General features: G+C 35.3%; 2 protein-coding genes across 2 annotated transcripts in view; both read left to right on the top strand.

Annotated features, from left to right (window-relative positions):
* OR4A47L (olfactory receptor family 4 subfamily A member 47L) overlaps nt 1-21691 on the top strand; it is a 95281-nt gene that overhangs the window by 60846 nt on the left and 12744 nt on the right. The gene's annotated exons all lie outside the window — the stretch shown is intronic.
* OR4A47E (olfactory receptor family 4 subfamily A member 47E) lies at nt 9469-10398 on the top strand. Its single transcript, NM_001391843.1, is given in 1 exon segment — nt 9469-10398. A coding segment is annotated over 1 exon segment (930 nt).

Raw genomic sequence — 21691 nt, 5'->3', positions numbered from 1 at the left:
AGTCATATGTCTGCACCCAAGTGTCAGGGGCATAGGGAAATGTAGTTCTTTGGATTTCATAATGGTAAACTGGGTATATACTTAGGAAACTAACACGTGCAGGATGCCTTTAAGAGATTTATGGGCAGCTACACACTCTTGCTATTCACTATTATTGGGGATGGGATCTCATAAAATCGGTTTCATTTATCCATAGATAGCTTCTTATTTCCACAAAATTTAAGGGTGTTGCAGTCTCTGTCCTATACGTAGGAAGAAAAACAGAAACAAAGAACCACAAAAAAGCTGAGCACAGGAAAACTCTTGATACTGTGGAAAATTATTCATATATTCATTTACTTTTCCTGAATACCTGTGATGCTTGTAATTGTGGTTAGTGCTGAAAAAGAAACACAAACGACCAGAAGAGTCCTTGACCTCTGGCACTATCATAGTCTACCACTTGGCACTTGACAGCTTTTCTCAAGTAACTCTTCTATCTTAATTTTGAGATGTTTATTAGAAGGAAGTTTCCTCAATAAAAAAAATATGCTTGTCTTACTTTACTGACTCTCATTTTTTTTAAAGCCACTTTGATCCATGTGCTATTTAGAATTGTGTTGTTTATTCCTCAAGTTGATGAGGTTTTCCAGATATCCTTCTATAATTGATTTCCAGTTTAATTCCATTGTAGTCTGAGAGTAGGCATTGTATGATTTCTATTCTTTTAAATTTATTAAGGTGTGTTTTACGGTCCAGAATGTTGTCTGTCTTGGAGAATGTTCTATGTGAGCTTGAGAAAAATGTGTATTCTGCTGTTGCTGGATGAAGTAGTCTATAGTTGCAATCATGTTCAGTTGATTGATGATGTTATTGAGTTTAGCTATGTCCTTATTGATTTTATGTCTGCTGAATCTGTCCCTTTCTGATAATGGAATTTGAAGTCTTCAACTATAATGGTGAATTCATTATTTCTCCCTGCAGTTTTATAAATTTTTCCCCTAATATATTGTGATGCTCTGTTTTTAGGTTCATATACAGTTTGGATTTCCATTTCTTCTTTGAGAATTGACCAATCTGTCCTTATGTAATGTCCTTCTTATCCCTGATGATAACTTTCCTTGCTTTGAAGTCTACTTTGTCTGAAATTAATATAGCTTTCCACTGTGTTTTGATTAGTGTTATTGTGGTGTATCTTCATCCATCCATTTGCTTTCAGTGTGTATGTGTCTTTATATATAATGTGAATTTCTTGTAGACAAAATATAGAGGGATCATATTTTTGATCTACTCTGACAATATCTATATTTTAACTGTTTCATTCAGACCATTGTTATTCAAAGTGATTAATTATATAGTTGGGTTAATATCTATCATATTTGTTGCCCTTGTTTTTTGTTCTTATTTTTGTATTCCACTCTTGTTCTGTCTTTTGTAGCTTTAAGTGAGCATTTTATGTGATTCTTTATTTTCTCCATTGTTCACATATCAGTTACTTTTTTTTATTTTTTGTTAGTGATTGTCCTAGGGTTTGCAATATACATTTAAAACTAAGTCCAGTTTCAAATAACACTACTCCATGTCATGGGTAGTGCATGTATATTGTTATAACAAAATACTCATAATTCCTATCTCCAGGCCCTTGTATTATTACTGACATTCATTTCACTTATACATAAACATACATAGTTGAATACGTTGTTGCTATTATTATTTTGAACAAACTGCTTTCTGTTAGATCAGTTAAGAATAAGAAGGTAAAAGTTTTTATTTAACTTCGCTCATTCATTCTCCAGTGTTCTTTGTTTACGTAGATCTGAGTTTCTGACCTGTATGATTTTCTTTCTCTCAGAAGAACTTGTTTAACATTTCTTGCAGGAAGATCTACTTGTGACAAATTCAGTTAATTTTTCATTCTCTAAGAAAATCTGTCTTTTTCCTTTCTATGTATAGTGTGATGATTTACTATACATATGTGTTATCCAATTATTATCACAACCAAGTTAATTAGCTTAACCATCACCTCACAGTTACCATTTTTTGTGCATGTGGTGAGGACACTTACGATGTACTCTCTTTGCAAATTCCTTGTATACAATACAGTATAATTAACTATAGTCACCATGTTGTACATTAGATCCTCAGAACTTACCTTATTCGTGTTTGTACCCTTTGACCAACATCTCCCCATTTCTGTGGCAACCACCATTCTACTCTCTGATCCTATGAGTCTGACTGCTTTTCTCCTTCACTTTTAAAGGATAATTTCACAGGGTACAGAATCTTCGGTTGCTTTTTATATCTCTCTCAACTCTTTATTTCACTCCATTAATTTCTTGAGTGCATGCTTTCTGAGAAGTTGGATGCAATTCTTTTCTTTGCTCCTTGTTGTGGTGGTCTCAGACTATTGATAGTGATTGAAAGTGATGATTCACCAGGCCCATATTACTTGTAGCAAGTACCCATGGACATTTGCCCCCCTGAGACCAATGTTGTGGCCAGACTGGCCTTTGTGGTTTTTATGATGACTGTAGGACACAAATCAGCAAAAACCATCAGGGAACTTTGAGAAACAAGATGTATTACTCACTGGTCCTGGAGGGATCTTTGCACACTCAGGGGCCATAGAGCAGGGTCAGAGGTAGAGAAAAAGAGTGCAGTCCTGGGGCTCTGCCTTTATTAGGGTCTGAGGATGGGTATCTAGGCTATTGTGGGTTCACTCTTTATTTGCCAATTTAAAGCATAATTGTGGGAATTAGGGCACGGGAAGGAAGAAGTGGGGTGTTCAAGTGGGCAGTTATCTAGATTACCCAGGGCTTTCTGAAAGAGGGAACTTCATAGGTAGAGGTGGCCTAATTTCTTATCTGGTTGTTTTGCTAGTAGCTGTGTCATATAACTGACAATATGTTTATTCAAGATGAATGTCTTTTGAAATGAATGCCTTGGCAATCAAATCTTAATTACAAGCACTTACATTACAATCAAAGAGCTTAATCTCAGGAGTTTACACTTCTCTCCTCTATAGGTAAGATATTTTTTCCTCTGGCTTCTTTGAAGATTTTAAAATTTTTGATTTTTTGAAGTTTGAATATGATACACTCTGGTATAGCTTTTTGCTTTTTTGGTTTGTCATTTATCTTAGGAGTTGTTCTTTGAGCTTCTAGGATCCATGGTTTTGTGTCTGACATTAGTTTGGGGGAAATTCTCAGTCATTATTGCTTTGAATATGGCTTCTGTTCCTTTCACTCTTTCTCTTTTTCTGGTATTCACATTACATGTATGTTATATCTTTTATAGTTGTCCCACAGGTTTTGGATATTTTATTCTGATTTTTTCTTTAGACCTTTTTTCTCTTTGATTTGCAGTTTTGGAAATATCTATGGTCATATCCTCAGGCTCAGAGACTCTTTCCTCAGCCATGTCCAGTCTACTAATGAGCCAATCATAGGCATTCTTGATTTATGTCACAGTGTTTTTGATCTCTAGCATTTCTTTTCGATTCTTAGAATTTCTATCTCTTCTTATGTTATTCACCTGTTCTTACTTGTCTACTTTTTCCTCTTAGCATATTAATCATAGTTTAAAAAGTTTCCTGCTCTAATAACATTTCTTCCAATATCTGACTCTAGCTTGGATGGTTCTTCAGTCTCTTCAAACCATGCTTTCTGCCTTTAGTATGCACTGTAATTTGTTGTTGAAATGTGGAGATGATGTACTGGATGAAAAAAACTGTGCTAAATACACCTTTAATAATGTAGTAGGAAGGTGTTACACAAGGGGAGTGTTCCATAGTTCTCTGACAAAGTCTCAGTCTTTGGAGAGCCTGTGTCCTTGGACTGTGTAGCTCAGCAGTGCTTCTCAGGTCCTCTCTAGTCCCCGCTTAGGTGTGACAAGATGACTAGAGGAAACCAGAGTTGGGTGTTTCATTTCTTCCAGGTAGGTTAGGCTCTGATAAAATTCCAGCAGGTTAGGCTGTGGTAAAATAGTTTCTCCTGAATGCAAGCCTTGTTAAGAACAGAGGGCTCTGAAGTATTTAAAAGTGATTTCTTTTCACTCTCGCTGCCAGAAGCATGAGGGTATTTTTCTCCTATATTCTCTGTGTCGAGTTGGTTGAGATCCCAGAGTTAAAACTCACAAACATGTGGAAGCCCTCATATGACTGGGTCCCCCCAGAGTTTTTCTCTTTTGGCCTTGTTCACACCAAGCCTCTGGCAATCCATCAATTACAGTTCAGGTTTTCCTACCCGGGCACTGGTTCCCATGGGGGTTTCTGTTCATAGGTTTCTGCTCTGGGAAGTTGTGATTCTCTGTAATGGTCTGTCTCTCCAATTTAGGAACAGAGGTTTTCTCTGTAACCCCATTTCTCTGACAGATCAAGGTAATTAATTCAGCTTCCTACTTATTGTTAGGAGGGTATAATGATTTCTACTACTTGTTGTTAGGAGGGAGTAATGATTTCTAAGTTCCTTACATGCCAAACTGGAACTAGAAGCCCCCTTACTCTCCTCATGAAAGAATTTAAGATGAAATCCAAATTTCTTACCAAGAGCTGTACTGCCCAGCAGAGTGTGGTTCCTGTGCATCTCTTAAACTTCAGTTCTGTCCTTTCCGTTTCCTGTGCCCCTTCAGGCACAGTGACTTTTCAGTGTCATGAACTTGCCAAGCTCTTTTCAGTGTTGGAGTTTTTCACATGTAACAGTGCTTCCCATGGTAACAACTTGTCATCCTTTGGATTTCAGCTTAAAAATCACCTTTTAAAAGGGTCTTCCCTAGTTACCTATGCACAGTAGTATCTCCTTCTGATTTTCTGTCATGGTATCCTGTTTGTTGTCTTATTAGCAGCGATCACAGTTTATAATTACTTTATTAAGTTGGTTCCCTGTTTATTGTCTGACTTTATTCCAAGAGTATGATAAATGCAGGCAGAATTCTTATCCTGATTTTTTTCCTATTTTATTAACTACTTTAGACACAGCTCATAGCACAGAACCTGGCATAAAATAGATGATCAAATTTAAAAAAAATCAATTGGATAAATAATTAATTATTACGACTAGATCAGAGATAAAAATTTTAACATATACAACCTCACCACCCTTATAGGCAGAAAAAAGTTAAATATTAGATAAAAGGAAAGAAAACCTTGCTATGTCAAGGTGGGGAAATGAGTGACAAATTAATCTTCTTTAGGCTAAAATGGCAGGGCTGATATTTTAGCCTTGGCTGGCAATATTTCCATAACAGTTTTGAGGCTATTTTTTTCTCCTTGTTACATTCTACTTACTATCATTATGTGATTGGTCTAATGGGTTTTTCTCTCTTTTTTAATATAGGTGTTCTCTTAAAATTTTGTGGAAAATCTCAGTGAATTAAATTAGGCAACAATCGATCCTGGACATATTCCAATTGCAGACTCCATAATTAATATCATTAGAGAGTATAAAGCCTTCCTGATCTTTGCCTGTCTTGGTTAGAAGATGCTCTGCTCTTAAGTACTGATATAGTAATTTCAGGAGATGCTTTATTAGGCTTAAAGTACAAGAAAGTTCTCTCGAATGTCAAGTACAACTATTTGGCCATATCCACACGATAAAGTGAGATGGACTAAACCTCTGAATGATAGTTATTCTTTATTGATGCTACTGGAAAAGAAAGTACTCAAAAAATTTTCCCGGTAAATAGCTAGTTGCTGTCTTCTTCTGCAGACATACGATTTACTTGCGTTTTTGATAAATTATCCTAATGGGAAAATTTTATTTTACTTGTATCATGCTTTCTTTGAAATATAGCTACATGGCAAGTAGTAATTTTCTGAAATCTTTAGAAGAATCCATGGAGAAAATGGATAGACTAAGGCATGTGAAATAAAATATCTTCAAGAAATAATGCACTTTTTTGCCCTCTGTGGGGAAAGTAGATGGAAGGTCGATTTCCAGCTCTTTATGAGTAAAGGTAAAATTTCTCCTTCAAATTGTGAACCAGTTTCTGAAAGGTAAGACTTTAATAGTTCAGATTGCAAGCCAGGCTGTGTAGTTGTGTGAATTTCTTTATTACACAGGAAATTATAATGGTTGAATTTATAAGAATTGAAAAGTTTAAAAACCTTCTGCTGGTATATACAGGGACTTTGAAGTAAATCAAACTTAGATTCCAACTCCAGTTCTGTCACTTAAAAATAAGTAACTTTGGAAAAATTAATTCTATTCTAAGCCTCAATGTTTTCCACCAAAAAATGGGGATAATGATTCTTGTTATTGTAAACATGAAAAATTATACATTTAATGTAACTTTATATATGTATATGTTTATGTGTATATGTATATGTGAGTTTATATACTTATATATGTATGTATAGATATAACATGTATGTATGAATGGACATAGCATCTAATACATAGTTTTGCATAGCAAATTAAATAGGTGTTCTTGCCATATTAATATTTCCTTTCATTAAAATGTTTTTGTCTATATCAATGGAAACAATGGAATAAAAATATTTGTTTTCTCATCTTTTTATTTTTGCATTGCAGAGTGATATACACTTATGATTGATGCTGATATGCTTACTTCGTAGCTTCTGATATTTTATTTAAAAAATGAAGATTGATTATCCATGTTGATCCAAGAACTGTGTTACATATGCCTTCATTTTTTTAGCTTATTAAATATTCACAAAAACTCACTAAGTACCTATCATAATTTAATTTTACAAACATGCAAATTATGACTCAGAGTGATGACTGTTACTTTTTTGAAGGTAGTAAAGCTAGATTTAGAAAAATAAAATTTACCGTTTTTGAAATATCCTTTGCAATAAGGTATGATATATATATTTTATAAAACATCAGTTCTGTAGACATTAGAGTAACACAAAACTATCTGTGCACATATATTAATGATGGGATTTATGTAAAAATCCAGTACAATAAGACTTTTTGGCTTTCATGGCAAAAAAACTCAATCTCTTGAGTAGGGAGAGACATTTATAAGCAGATGTAGTAGTCAATTAGCTAAATAGAGAATCCCTCAAGGGAAGTTCAATATCATGGAAAATTGGTGGAAAAAATTAGAAAGTTACTGGTCAAGATTTATATGCTATTTCTCATGAATAGATTAAAAAATTCTTTAAATGAAGTCAGCAGCCATCTTATAACTTCAAGAGGCATACTTACGTGGAAAAGTAAGAGACTGATGGTGAAAAGGTGCTTCCTCAGTCACCACCACCATTTCTATCTTCTGATAACATAATCCCTGACTTAGACCCTGAGCATCGATGAATCGGTGGATGTTCTGTGATGCTGGGAGTCTACCTTATCTGAAAGGAATGACACAATGTAAGTATTCTGTAAACACTTGTCAAATGAATGAATAAGTAAAGATTAAACTTACAATACACCTCTCCAGAATATTTCCCATTATTTTAGAGGTAAACTGCTTCTGATCTCTGAAATTAGCATCTACAAAAGAATTGATGGAGCTAAAGAGGCAGAAAAGCACTTTGGATAGTTGGGGAAGACTATGAAGTCTTGAGCAGAATGATTACGGAGAATTATAAGATGTGACTTTGGGGAGGTAGCCTGGTTCCAAGTAATCCAAGGAATTGTAGGTCAAGTATCCCAGGAGATTGGATTTTATTGAGTATGTGAGAGAAATGCACTGTAGGGGTTTTGAAAAGGGAAGTGATATGATTTAAATAAGACATAAAGAAGAATATTTGGGCTGCTTCATGAGAATAGATCATTGAAGGCCAGAACAAAAGCAGAGAGAACTTGCAAGAGGCTACTACAGCGAACCAGGAAGGCAATGGGTATTGTGGTAATTATCAATTTTGCAATATATTTTAAAGAAAGAGTCAGCAGGACTTATTAAATTTTTTTATAAATAAATTGAGTGAATAAGGGAGTGCAGAATACTATCAGATTTAAATTCTGAACAATAACATGGAAGGTGGTACCATTTAATTAAAAAGGAAACACCTAGGAAGGAATAGATTTATTATAGTATATTAAAAATTTAGCTTTACAAATGCTAAATTGACATCTAATTGGAGATATCAGTTAGTTTCATATACAGCTTTGAAAATTAGGGGAGAGATAGAGGCAGAAGCCATACAATTTTGGAAAGCTTTAGCATTTATAATTCAAGAAAGACAGGAAGATCTGAGTAAAGACACTAAGAAGATTTCAGGGATTTGGTAGAAAATCTGGGACAGTGATTATTATGGGTCATATTCTATGTCAGATGACACAATTATGATTCCATTGCATCCTCCCAAAATTCATATGTTGACATCCTAACCGCCAGTACCTCAGAATGTGACCTTGCTTGGGCATAGGGTCTTTACAGAGGTAATAAAGTACAAATAAGATCGTTAGGGTGGGCATGAATCCAACATGACTAGTAATTTTATCAAAAGAGGAAATCTGGATGCTTACAGGGAGAATACCATATGAACATAAATATGGTCATCTACAAGCCAAGGAACAGGTCCTTCCCTTCCAATTTTTAGAAGGAATCAACACTGTCAACACCTTGAATTTGAATTCCTAGCATCCAGAACTGTGAGATGATAAGTTTCTATTGTTTAAGCCATCCAGTTTATGCTTCTTTGTTATGGTAGCTCTAGCAAACTAATACAGATTTTGTACTGAGAAGTGGAGGTGCTGCTGTAATATATTCCAAAAAATGTGGAACTGGCTTTGGGATTGATTAATGGGTAGATGTTGTAGAAAAAGCCTATGCCTTGTGAGAATGTTGGTAGAAATATGGGCATTGAAAGTTGATTCTAGTGAGGGCTCAGGAAGGAAATAGGAATGCTATAGAAAAAATATTTGTCCTCTGAAAGAATACATATATCATCATGAACAGAATGTTGCTAGAAATTGAATATTAAAGCTGAAGTCTCAAGCGGAAATGAATATCTCTTTGGAAACTGCAGGAAGGGCAATTATTGTTATAGAGTGGTAGCTCTAGCAACTAATACAGTGACCTTTGGTCTATAGCCTTCCATTCATAATTCGCACTACTGACTTTGAATATGTAAATTATCTTGAGTTCTCACTCTAACACTTTTGTGACTTTATACATAGTTCATCGCTTAACGAATTCCCTTCCCCTTCTCTCTTGTTCTCTCACTTCTCCCTTAAAGCTCTGCTGAAGTACTGCTTCCTCTGGGAAGCACTCCTAGATCCTAGCTTGATTTAGATGTTCCTTAGTACAACACAAATATATTTACAATGATATTTACTAATTTGATCTTTAATTGTCTGATCCCCTGGTTATACATGAAATCACTGAGAGTAGGGAACCAATCCTATTCAATATGGTAATACCAATATTTACGGCAGGTTGTTTGACACAAACACATCCTCCACAGATATTTTTTTGATTGGAGATTAAACAAAAGATTAAATTTAAAATACTTTTAAAGATTTTTTTCTTGTTTTACAGGTAAACTAATATCTGAAATCAGCACTTAAAAAACAATAGATGGAACCAAAGAACAATGTGACTTACTTTGTCCTCTCGGGCCTCACACAGAATCCAAAGGAGCAGAAAGTCCTTTCTGTTATGTTTTTGCTCTTCTACATTTTGACCATGGTGGGCAACATGCTCATTGTTGTGACTGTAACTTTTAGTAGGACCCTGGGCTCACCCATGTACTTCTTTCTTGCCAGTCTATCATTTATGGATGCCATTTATTCTTCAGTCATTTCCCCCAAATTGATTTCAGACTTGTTCTTTGGGGAAAATACCCTATCCTTCAGATTTTGTATGGCCCAGCTGTTTACAGAGCACTTTTTTGGTGGATCAGAGGTCTTTCTTCTGTTGGTGATGGCCTATGACCGCTATGTGGCCATCTGTAAGCCCTTGCATTATTTGGTTATCATGAGGCAATGGGTGTGTGTTGTATTACTGGTAGTGTCCTGGGTTGGAGGTTTTCTTCACTCAGTAATTCAACTTAGCACTATTTATGGGCTCCCATTTTGTGGCCCCAATGTCATTGATCACTTTATCTGTGACATGTACCCCTTACTGAAACTTGTCTGTACTGACACCCGTGTCGTTGGCCTCTTAGTGGTGGCTAATGGAGGACTGATTTGCACTATTGTGTTTCTGCTCTTACTCGTCTCTTATGGTGTCATCTTGCGCTCTCTAAAGAATCTTAGTCAGGAAGGGAGGCGGAAAGCCCTCCAGACCTGTGGTTCCCACATCACTGTGGTTGTCTTCTTCTTTGTTCCCTGTATTTTCATGTATGCAAGACCTGCAGAGACCTTCCCCATTGACAAGTCATTGAGTGTGTTTTATACAGTAATAACCCCCATGCTGAATCCATTAATCTACACTCTGAGAAATTCTGAGATGAATAATGCTATGAAGGAGCTCTGGAGAAGAAATTTCCTAGCTCATAGTAAATAAGTTTGACATTCACCATGAAGAGAGTCCTTTGACATTAGGGCTCATCTCCTTGGAACCCAAGAGTCTTCTTAAAACTTATCCACCTATCCTTTCCTTTAACAGCATTTATCATAATTATAATAAATAATTCTGTATGATTAGATTATTAATGACAGTTTCTTTGCTTAATGCCACTCTATAATGTCTTATTTATCACTTCACCTAGAAACCTGTAATGCATATATAGCAAGAAGTCAATAAGAAATATACAGTGAATGAAATTTTTATAGTTAAACTAATATTTAATTAATTTATGCATTTATTTAATTTTTTTCTGAAATTAGTTTTACTTTTTAGCTGGATTATTTATTACCCTTTCCTGTTCTTTTTTCCTAACTGAAACATTTAATGATATGTAGAATGTTCTCTTTGTTTAATTTCATTATATATGAAATATTTAGCATGTAACACTTCTGCTTTTTAAAATAAATAAATTGAAAGTTCAATAATAACATAAAAATATAAACCACATGAAATAATATGTGAAAAACAAATTTCTATTCCATCCCCATTAGTGTTTCCCAGTGTTCCTCCCCAGAGTAGTCATGAAAGCCTGTCTTAAGATTCTTCAAGTATTAATCTTTGCAAATACAAACGTGTTTACATACATGCTTGATATTTTTTCGTATGTCTATGTGTAAACATTTACAACTTTACTACTCATCATCTTGACTCTCTTTCCATACCAGTTCATTTAGATCTAACTCATTCTTAGTTGTTCTCATACTATATAATTTTCTCTAATAATAATTCTAGAATTAATGTATCCAGTATTCTTCATATTGTTTTTAATCCTTTTCTATCACATATAATTCTGCAATAAATATATGTTTTGAATATATGTTCCTAGAAATGTTAGTCACTAGGAGTAGAATTTTTCAGTCTAGAGTATATGTATTTAAAAAGTTGATATTCATAGTTGTTGCCAAAGTGACATCCATGAAGTTGTACCAAGTACACTCCTGCCCACAGTTTTTGAAATTATCTGCTCGTCCACATTCTCAACAACTAGCACCTGGGAAACATTTATGCTATACAACAATCTCATTCAGAAAAGAAATTATAATTAGTTTGTATACTTTAATTGAAGTTCTTTCAATATAATTGATTTAAGCATATTTTCACATGTTTAAAGTTAATGTATTTCTTTATCTTTGAATTGTCTATAAATTTTTTTTGTTTGAGGAAGATTAGCTCTGAGCTAACATCTACAGCCAATCCTTCTGTTTTGGCTGAGGAAGACTGGCCCTGATTAACATCCATGCCCATCTTCTTCTACTTTATATGTGGGATGCCTGTCACAGCATGGCCTGATGAGCAGTGCCATGTCCGTGCCTGGGATCCAAACCAGAGAACCCAGGCCGCTGAAGCAGAGCACGTGATCTTCACTATTCCGTTAACTGGCTTGGCCCTTTATAAATGATTTTTAAACTATTTTCTTCAATTGTTGGTCTTTTCCATACTGATTTTTATGAGGAATTATATATTAAGGAAATAATCTCTTTCATGTACTTATTTTTCTTGTACGTGATTTGATTTTGACCTTCTTATGCTATGTAGAATTTTTTTTTCTTGACTCGGTAGAATTTTTTAATATTCACCTAGTCAGATTTATAAATGGTTTTTGATTTTTGTATCTTCCTTAAAAATTTTTCAACACTTCAATCTAACCATAATATTTCCCCACATTTTTTAGAAGTTAATATTTTCTTAGCATTTTTGTGGTTTTATATTTTATATGAAATTTTTGATCTATTTGATGTTTATTTTGATATCATCAGTTAAATAGGATTAAGTTCTATTGTTTTGTCAGTGAATTATTTTGTAGTTGCATAATTATATTTTCACCACTGAGTTGAAATCCCAATTTCATTGTTTCTAAAGTCCTATATATATTTGGATGCAATTCAGGAGTCTATTATTTTCCATTGATCTCTGCTGGCATGTGCCATTTAATACAAGAAATAATTGCATTTCTTCTATAATACGTTGTGATATGCAATAAGCCTAGGACTCCCTCATTAATCTCCTTTTTCAGAATTATGTCCATTCCTGCATACTTATGTTATGGAATTAAACTTATGATAAGCTAGGAAGGTCACAACAAAGTTGCTATTTTCAATGTGTTTTGATTTAGGAAGATTAATTTAGCAAGATTGTATATCTTTAGAATTTTGAGGGTTCTTATCCATGAGGAGGGTAAATGTTTACATTTAGTTACGTCTTTTTTATGCTCCCTAGTAGTACTTTATTTTTTCTTTCTGTTACTTATTCTTTATAGGTGGCTACTCTTCTTCTTCCCTGACCCATAAAATGCTAGCTAACACTTTTGCTGTCAGAAAAACTGCCACTTTCAGGAAGTGTATGACTTAAGTATTTGCTGAGCATCTTTTGATGCTGCTGAGGTCATTCTGCTGATGGGGATGGCCTATGACAGCTTAGGGACATTCTGTAACACAGACCATCATGAGCAGATTGTATAGTTGTGGCCATCTCACGGGAGTGGCCTAGGATGGAGGTTCTATTCATTCAATAATTCGGATTCTTTTCAGAGTCTGACTGCCTTTTTGCGGTCCCAATGTCATTGATCATGAGTGACAGGAACACTGCTGAAATTCATCTTCTTGGAAACTCATACCTTTGGTCTCTTCATTGCTGCCCAGAGAGGGTTCATCTGCTCATTAAACTTTCTCCTCCTACTGGTCTCCAATATGGTCATCATATACCCTTTGAATTGTCACAGTTTGGATGGTAGGTGCAAAGCCCTCTCCACCAGTGTCTCTCACACCACTGTGGTTATTTTACACTTTGTGTCCTGCAGGTTTGTGTATCTTCCTCCAGTGACCACACTTTCCATCAAGTTGTGGCTGTGTTTTGTACTATGATAACTCCCATGTTAAATCCTTTAATCTACACCTCAGGAGTGCAGAAGTGGAAAATTCTGTGAAGAATCTTCAGAGTCACAAGGTGACTTTAACAGAAAAATATACATGACAACATAAAATAACTTTATCCCTTAAATGATGAAGAGTTAAAAAAAGCTAATTTCTATCATTCTGGACCAAATTTGTCAAAATTATGTTGATTTTTGTGGATAGGCACTCTGAGGACAGGCCTTGACAGGAAATCATCAATATAAAATATCCCGTTAACATTTTTGTGTTACCCAATTGTTTGTCAAACTTTGCGTTGCTGTCAGAATCTCTTTGATTTCTTGTGAAAACATGGATTCCCAGGACAAAGCTCTAGAGATTCTGATTTAGCGAAGCTGCTGATTGATAGATTTAGCTTTTTAAACAATTATCTTGATGTTTTTGAAGTAGGTGATCTTTGCAGGCAGTTTGACCAAGAGTCCTATAGATTACATTCACATCCTGAGCCTATCAATAGAGTTATTTTATTAAGGCATTTTCTGGGAAGAATTCTTCACAGCAGAAGCTGGGAGGATAATGAAATTCTCGAAACATCTTAGTTCTTACAATGCAACCTTGTTACCTAGGCAATTGCAAGAGAAAAATAAAGCATTCTTGGAAAAAAGGAATTTTGGGTATTCTCCAATTTCTCTTTCTGTACTTTGTAATCTTCTGGCACATTTTATCTGATTCTGTTTTTATCTTTCTTCCTCCAAAAGGAAAGATCTACCATCTATTTTTGCTATATTATTTGCACTAACACTCATGGTTATTGTAATTGTATTGTAAACTAGTCATTCATATTGAGAGCTTTGTTTTATGAAGATTTTTATGTATCATATGTTTTATGTACATTTTTGAGGAACAAGTGAAAAGATTTAATACATTATAATGCTTGAGAGCACAGCATTTGAGTTAGACAGTCCTGAGTTCAAATCTTAACTTTGCCTTTTATAGTGTGAACTTTGGCAAAACATTACCTCTTTAAGCTACAGTTATTGGGGAATGATGGAGATATTTTCAAGGTCAAATATGCAATCTATATAAGCTCTTAGACAATCAAATGCTTGGAAATGTTACTTAATATGAACACTTTTTATTACTGGAAATTTTAAAATTGTAGTAGAACTACTTACATGGCCTAGAATATTAAGCTAATTGTTTTTTTGAACTTTAGAAAGTATTATGCATGATTTCACTGTGCCTGCTGAGAACATGAGAGCTGACTGGCCTTGTGGGAATTTCTGTGCCTGGAATGGTCTCCAATCTCCTTGGCATTTCTGAATTTCTCTCTCTTGTTCTCTGATCTACATTGACCCCGTACCTCTAAGGACTTAGTGATGTTCCAATTGTGGGTCTGATTTCCTTGACAAGACTTGTGTGAGGGTAAAATTTTATTATGAAAGTGAGACCAACATAGCAAGCAGAATATGTAAAGACTTAAAATACAGGGAGATATTTTTTCAGAAGTGGTATAGGGTGTATGTTTTGTTCAATATCACATGTCCAGTTTAGAAGAAAGCTTGGCCTCAAATAAATACTTAATCAATAATTATGGAATGAATGACTATTGTCTCTTTCTAACCTTCTTAAAAATATTTGCTTTTGTAAAAAAGGACATTTGTTAACTAGAATGCTTCTGAGATTGATGACATTCCTTTCTTGGTGATAAATTGAAATGGGGAATTTTACGTCTGTTTGGCATATGTGAAGTTACTTGTCTGAAGACGGAGAATAATGTCTATCTAGTTTAAGTAGAAGAGACTTAGGATATGCAATAAAATAGCTTAAAGACTCTTTGGCAGGACTTGGGTCACAGATTCTAGGTTCAGCTACAATTAATACATTTCAGAAGCACACCTGGACAATACAGGGATTCTAAAGGAAGTATTGTCCTGCTGACACCAAGATCATGCTGCTGCTGGCTAAATTGCAAAGGTGACACCACTTCCCTGACCTCAGAACCCTTCTGGCTCTCAGAACTACTTAGCATCAGATAACTTATTTCCATTTGAAGTTTGCTCAGATGCTCCTGGTTGGCAGAACTCAAGTCACATATCTGCACCCAAGCGGCAGGAGCACAGGGAAATGTAGTTCTTTGGATTTTATGTTGGCAAAGTGGGTTCATACTTTGGAAACTAACAACAGGTGCAGGACATTTTTAAGAGATTTAGGGGGCAGCCATACACTCCAGGTGTTCACTACCATTGGGGATATGATCTTATAAAACGGATTTCATTTATCCCATAGATAATTGTTTATTCCTAGAAAAATTAAGCGTGTCCCTGTTTCTACCTTACACGTATGAAGACTAGCAGAACTAAAGGACTGAGGAAGCTGGAGAGCAGGAAATTTATTGACACCATAGAGAGTTATTCATATACTCACTTATTTTTACTGAATACCTGCTGTGTAGTAATTGTGGTTAGTCCTGAAGTAGAAATAGAAAGGACTTAGAACAGTCTTTAACCTGCTGGAACTAGTGTAGTCTAGCCTATGATTTGGTAGCACTTCTCAAGTAGCTCTTCTACCTTAATTGTGAGATGTTCATTAGATAGAAGCTTTCCTTAGTTAAAAACAAATTGTTGTCTTACTTTACTGAGTCTCACCTTAAAAAAAAATGACGGTACCCTACTGTGTTTCAGGCATTTTGTTAAGCATTTTCCATGCATTATGTTTTTCAATCATTATAGCTTCTAGAGTGGGTATTATTCATTTCTTTTTACTGAAAATCAAACAAACAAACCTTGATGCTTAGCGGTGTTTAAAATAACTTCTTCAATGTTAGACAATTGTAAGAAGCCTAACCCTGGTCACCTTTCTCCAACATATTTGGAATCCTGTTTGAAATGCACAGCTATGGTCAAATAGGTCAGATCAGAGTTTGTCTTTAAAGTTTCAAGCCAGCTCATTCCATCTTGCCTCATATTTCTTTCTGCCTGACCCTGGGCTCCAAAGACAGGCTTCTGGGTCATCTAGCTTATGCATATGCAGTTGTGTACTTCCTTTTCCTGTTCACTTGTCATTGAAAACTTTAATTTTTAAAGTAGTTCTAAGTTCACAGCAAAACTGAGCAGAAAGTCTACAGAGTTCCCATATATCTCGTTTCCTACTCTTGACATCACACACCATGATGATACATTTGTTACAGTTGGTGAACTTACATCGACACATCATTATTGCCCAAAGTCCATAGTTTACACTAGGGTTCACTCTTGATGTTGTATCTTCTAAGAGCTTGGATGCATGAATAATAACATGAATCCACTGTTGTAGTAGCATACAGAATAATGTCACCGCCCTAGAAATCCTGTGTACTCTGCCTATTCATCCCTCTCATCCTCCCAACTCCTGATGTTTTCACTGTCTCCCAAAATGTCATATTTTTGGAATTATGCAGCATCTGGCCTCTCAGTTTCACTTCTTTTACTTAGTAATATGCATTTAAGTGTCCTCCATATCTTTCATAGCTTGACAGCTCATTTATTTTTAGTGCTGAGTAGTATTTCATTGTCTGGTGTTTATCCATTCTCTTATTAAAGAAGACGTTGATTGTTTGTTTTAGCAATTATACATAAAACTGCTATAAACATCAATGTGAATGTTTTGCTTGGACATAACTTTTCAGTTCATTTGGGTAAATCCCAATAAGTGTGATTGCTGGGTTGTATGATAGGAGTGTATCTGGTTTTGTAAGAAATTTCCAAACTGTCTTTCAAAGTGGCCATACCATTTTCCATTCCCACCAGAAGCGAATGAGGGTCCTTATTGCTCACATCCTCACCAGCAGTTAATGTTGTCAGTGTTTTGAATTTTGGTCATTCTAATAAGCATGCAGTAGTATCTCCCTGTTGTTTTAATTTGCATTTTCATAACTATATATGACATTGAACATGTTTTAATGTGTTCACTTGCTATCTTTATAACTTCATTGTGAGGCATCTGCTTAGGTTTTGCCCATTTTTTTAAACTGAGTTTTTAGGTGTTTTTAAACCACTTTATTGGGGTATGATTGACAAACAAAAGGCTGTACATATTTAATGTCTACAACTTGATGAATTTGGAGATAAGTACACATCCATGAAAACATCACCACAATCTATGCCATAAACCTATCCAACACCTCCAAAAGTTTCCTCCTGCCATCTTTATTGTTATTATTTTTTGTGATATGAATGCTTAAAGTAAGACCCACTTCCTTAGAAAATTTCAAGGTGTACAAAACAATATTGCTAACTGTAGACAATGTACTATAAAGTAGGTTTCTAGGGCTGATCAGTCTTGGATAACCAAAACTTTGCACCCTTTGAATAAAACCTCCTAATTTCCCCATCTTCCTGGCCAGCTGCTGGGAATCAACATTCCACTCTCTGCTTCTATGAGTTTGACTATTTCAGATTCATCATATAAGTGGTATCATGTAGTATTTTTTTGTGTCTGGCTTATTTCACTTAGCATGCTTCTCTCAAGGATTATCAATGTTGTTGCAAATGTCAGGATTTCCTTCTTTTAAAGGCTGAATAAATAGTATTTCATAGGATGTATATATGTCATTTTCTTTATCCATTCATTTGTTGATTGACTTTTAGGTTGCTTCCATTTCTTGGCTATTGTGAATAATGCCACAATGAACATGGGAATGCAGATATATCTTCAAAATCTTGATTTCAATTCCTCTGGATATATACCCAGAAGTGGGATTACTGGATCATATGGCCATTTCTATTTTTTTAGGGACCTACATACTGTTTTCCATAGTGACTGCACCAATTTACATTCTCATCAACAGTGTTCAAGGCTTCCAATTTTTCTACATCCTTGGCACCACTTGTTATCTGTTGTTTTGTTCACATAGCATTCCTAGTGGATGTGACATGATATTTCATTATGGTTGGTTGAGATGTGTAATTCTTTTTATACATTGTTGGATTCTATTGCTAATACTTTGTAGAGGTTTTTTGCACCTATGTTCCTTAGAGATATTGCTCCATAGTTTTCTTTTCTTGTGATGTGTTGCCTGATTTTAGTATTAGGGTAATGCTGACCACATAGAATGAGTTAAGGAGTATTCACTGTGTTGCTATTTTCTAGAAAAGATTGTGGACAATACCTTAAATGTCTCATAGAATTCTGGAGTGTGAACTTCACCTGTGCTTCTCAGTCCTCCCCATCTTAGGTGGGATAGGATGGCTGGTGGGGGCTGGAGTTGTGCATTTCCGTTCCCCCAGAGCCTTCTGAAAAGACTCCAGCTTGGTAGGCTCTGGTAAAATAGTTTCTCCTGATGGCAGGCTTTGTTAACAACAGAATGCTCTGGTGTATTTTTAAATGGTTCCCTTCTCTTGCTGATGGATGGTATTTTCCCCAATATTCACTGTGAGAACCTGGTAGATTATCTGGAGGTAAAACTTACAAAACGTCAGGGCCCCTCATGACTTAGTTGACTTGGAGTTTGTATCTTTCTGCCTTGTCTGTTTTGAGCCTCCAGCGGTTCATCAATTACAGCTCAGATTTCCTACCCCAGCATTGATTGCTGCTGTGGTTTCTGCTTTTGGGTAATTTGCGATTCTCTGTAGCTACCTGAATGTCACTCTCCATTTTGGGGGCCAGTGGTCTGTCTTGTGACCTCACACCCCTGACAGATGTAAGATTTGTTGATTTTTCACTTCATTCAGCTTTCTAATTCTCAGGATGAAGCTGTGACTTCAAAGCTCCTGATATGCTGGGCCAGAAACTGGAAGTCCCTCTAACTCATTTTAAAAGAGATTCTGCCATTGCACCATGTAAAGACACAGAGAGAAACTGACTGTAAATGCAAACCAAATTCCTTACCAAATCTGTACTTCCCAGCAGGATTTGGTTCCCGTCCATTTCTTCAACCTCAGTTTGTACTATCCTGTCCATTTCCTATTCCCCTTTAAAAACAATGATATTTCATTTTCTTGACCTTGCCAAGTTCTTTTCAATGTTGGATCTTAGTGCATACAACAGTGCTTCCCACAGTAATGACTTCTCATCATTTGGAATTCAGCTTAAGTATCACCTTTTAAAGAGTCTTCTCTGATTGCATTATCCAACATGGTGTCTTCTCCTTTTTTATTACCAAGTACCCTGTTTGGTGTCTTATTAACAATGATCACAGGTTATAATTACTCTAAAGTTGTTACACCTAAATTGGAGAGTAAATTTTGATATACACAATCCCACGTTTATAGGCAGAAAAAAATGAGTATTAGATAAAAGGAAAGAAAATCTTGCTACAACAAGGTGGGGAAACAAGGGACAAATTTGTCTTCATTGGAACAAAATGACTGAACCAATATTTTATTCTTGACTAGCAATAGTTCCATAATGATTCTGAGGCTATTTTTTCTCCTTGTTACATCTTCCTTACCCTAATTATGTGATTGGTCTAACAGGTCTTTTTTTTCATATTTGAGAACTAATGCAGTGCCTTCACTGTTTATTTTCAAAAAATTTTTTTGGAAGCTCTTTTTTGAAGATTGGCCTTGAGCTAACATCTATTGCCAATCATCTATTGCCAATCTCCCTCTGATTTTAATTTTTCTCCCAAAGCCCCCCAGTACATAGCATATATCCTAGTTGTAGGTTCTTCTATTTCCTGTATGTGGGACACCTCCTCAGCATGGCTTGATGAGTGGTACTCCGTCCATACCCAGGATCCAAATTGGCAAACCCCAGCCTGCTGAAGTGGAGCCCACAAACTTAACCACTGGGCCATGGTCTGGCCCTTGTTTTTGTTTTGTTTTGTTTTTTTAATACAGTTGCCCTTTTAAAATTTTCTAGAAAATCCCAGTGGGTTTACTTAAGCAACAGTCAGTCTTCACACCTTCCAAATGCAGGACTCTATGGTTAACGTAGTTAGAAGGTATACAATCTTCAGTGATATTTTCCCCTATTTGGCAGAAAATGTTACCCTCTGAAGAACTGCTACAGTTGCCTCAGGTGATGCTTTATTAGGCTTACAGCATGAGATGAAAAGGCGCACAATGCCCTCTCCAAATCTCGAGTCCAATTCTTTAGCCATATGAACCGACTAGAGTGAGATGGACTGAACATCTGAGTGGTAGTTATTCTTTACTGATGTCACTAGAAAAGAAGTTACTTAAAATTTTTTTCTTGGTAAAAATGGCTAGTTGCTATCTTTTTTGTGTAGACATGCAATTTATTTGCATATTAGTTAAATTATCCTAACATAGAACATTTTTATTTTTCTATTTTCACCATGGAATTCCTTTGAAATAGAACTAGAATGCAAGTTAGAATTTTCTGAAGTATTTAGAAGACTCCATGAGGAAAATGGATGGACAAACCCATAGGATATCAAATATATTTTCAAGGAATAATGCAGCCTTTGACCTCTGTAATAAGAATGAATGGAAAGCAATTTCCAGCTCCATGTGAGTGAAGTTGAGTCCTCCTTCGAATTGTGAACAAGTTTCAAAATGTAGGACTTTAATAGTTCATGGTGGAAACCTGGCTTTGCAGTTTTGTGAATTTCTTTATTGTGTAGGAAATTATATCACTGGAGTTTATAAGAATTGAAAAATTAAAAAGCTTCCTGGCTAAATAGGGACTTTGAGGTTGGTCAATGTAGATTCCAATTCAAATTTGGTCATTTAAAAATATTTAACTTTGGAAAAATTAACTCTATATTCTGACAGTTTTTCACCTATAAAATTGGGATAACAATACATGTTACTGTAAAGGTTAAATATGATAAAATAATTAGAATGATATATATGTATGCATATGCATATATATTCTGAAACATGCATGATATACACACTTTGAGTAAAATATAACTTTTTGCATGAATTTCAATCATATGGTTTATTTTAAAAACCCAGCACAATAAGACTCTTTGGTTTTCAGGGCATGTAAATTAAGTTTCTTTAGCAAGAGAGAGAAATTTATAATCAAATGTAATAGTCAACTAGCCAAATGGAGACTTCCTGAAGAGAAGCTCAGTATCATTGGGAAAAAAGTAGAACAAATTTAGAAAGTTACTGCTCAGGATTTTTATACTTGTCATGAGTAGATTTAAATTTAAAATGAGGTCAGAAGCATCTTATAATTTCAAGAGGTGTACTTACTGGAAAAGTAGGAGACTGATGGTGAAATGGTGATTCCCCAGTCACCACCACAATTTCTGTCTTCTGATGATATGACCCCTGACTTAGACCTTGATTCTCAATGAGTAAGTGGACACTGTGATGCTTGGAGTCTACCTTATCTGAAAGGCAGGACAGGGTGCAAGTATTCTATAAACATTTGTCAGTTGAATAAATATGTAAAGATTAAATTTACAGTGCACCTTTATA

The sequence above is a fragment of the Equus caballus genome, chromosome 12, assembly GCF_041296265.1.
Source record: "Equus caballus isolate H_3958 breed thoroughbred chromosome 12, TB-T2T, whole genome shotgun sequence".
Taxonomy (NCBI): domain Eukaryota; kingdom Metazoa; phylum Chordata; class Mammalia; order Perissodactyla; family Equidae; genus Equus; species Equus caballus.
This window is presented reverse-complemented; position numbering and strand designations above follow the sequence as displayed.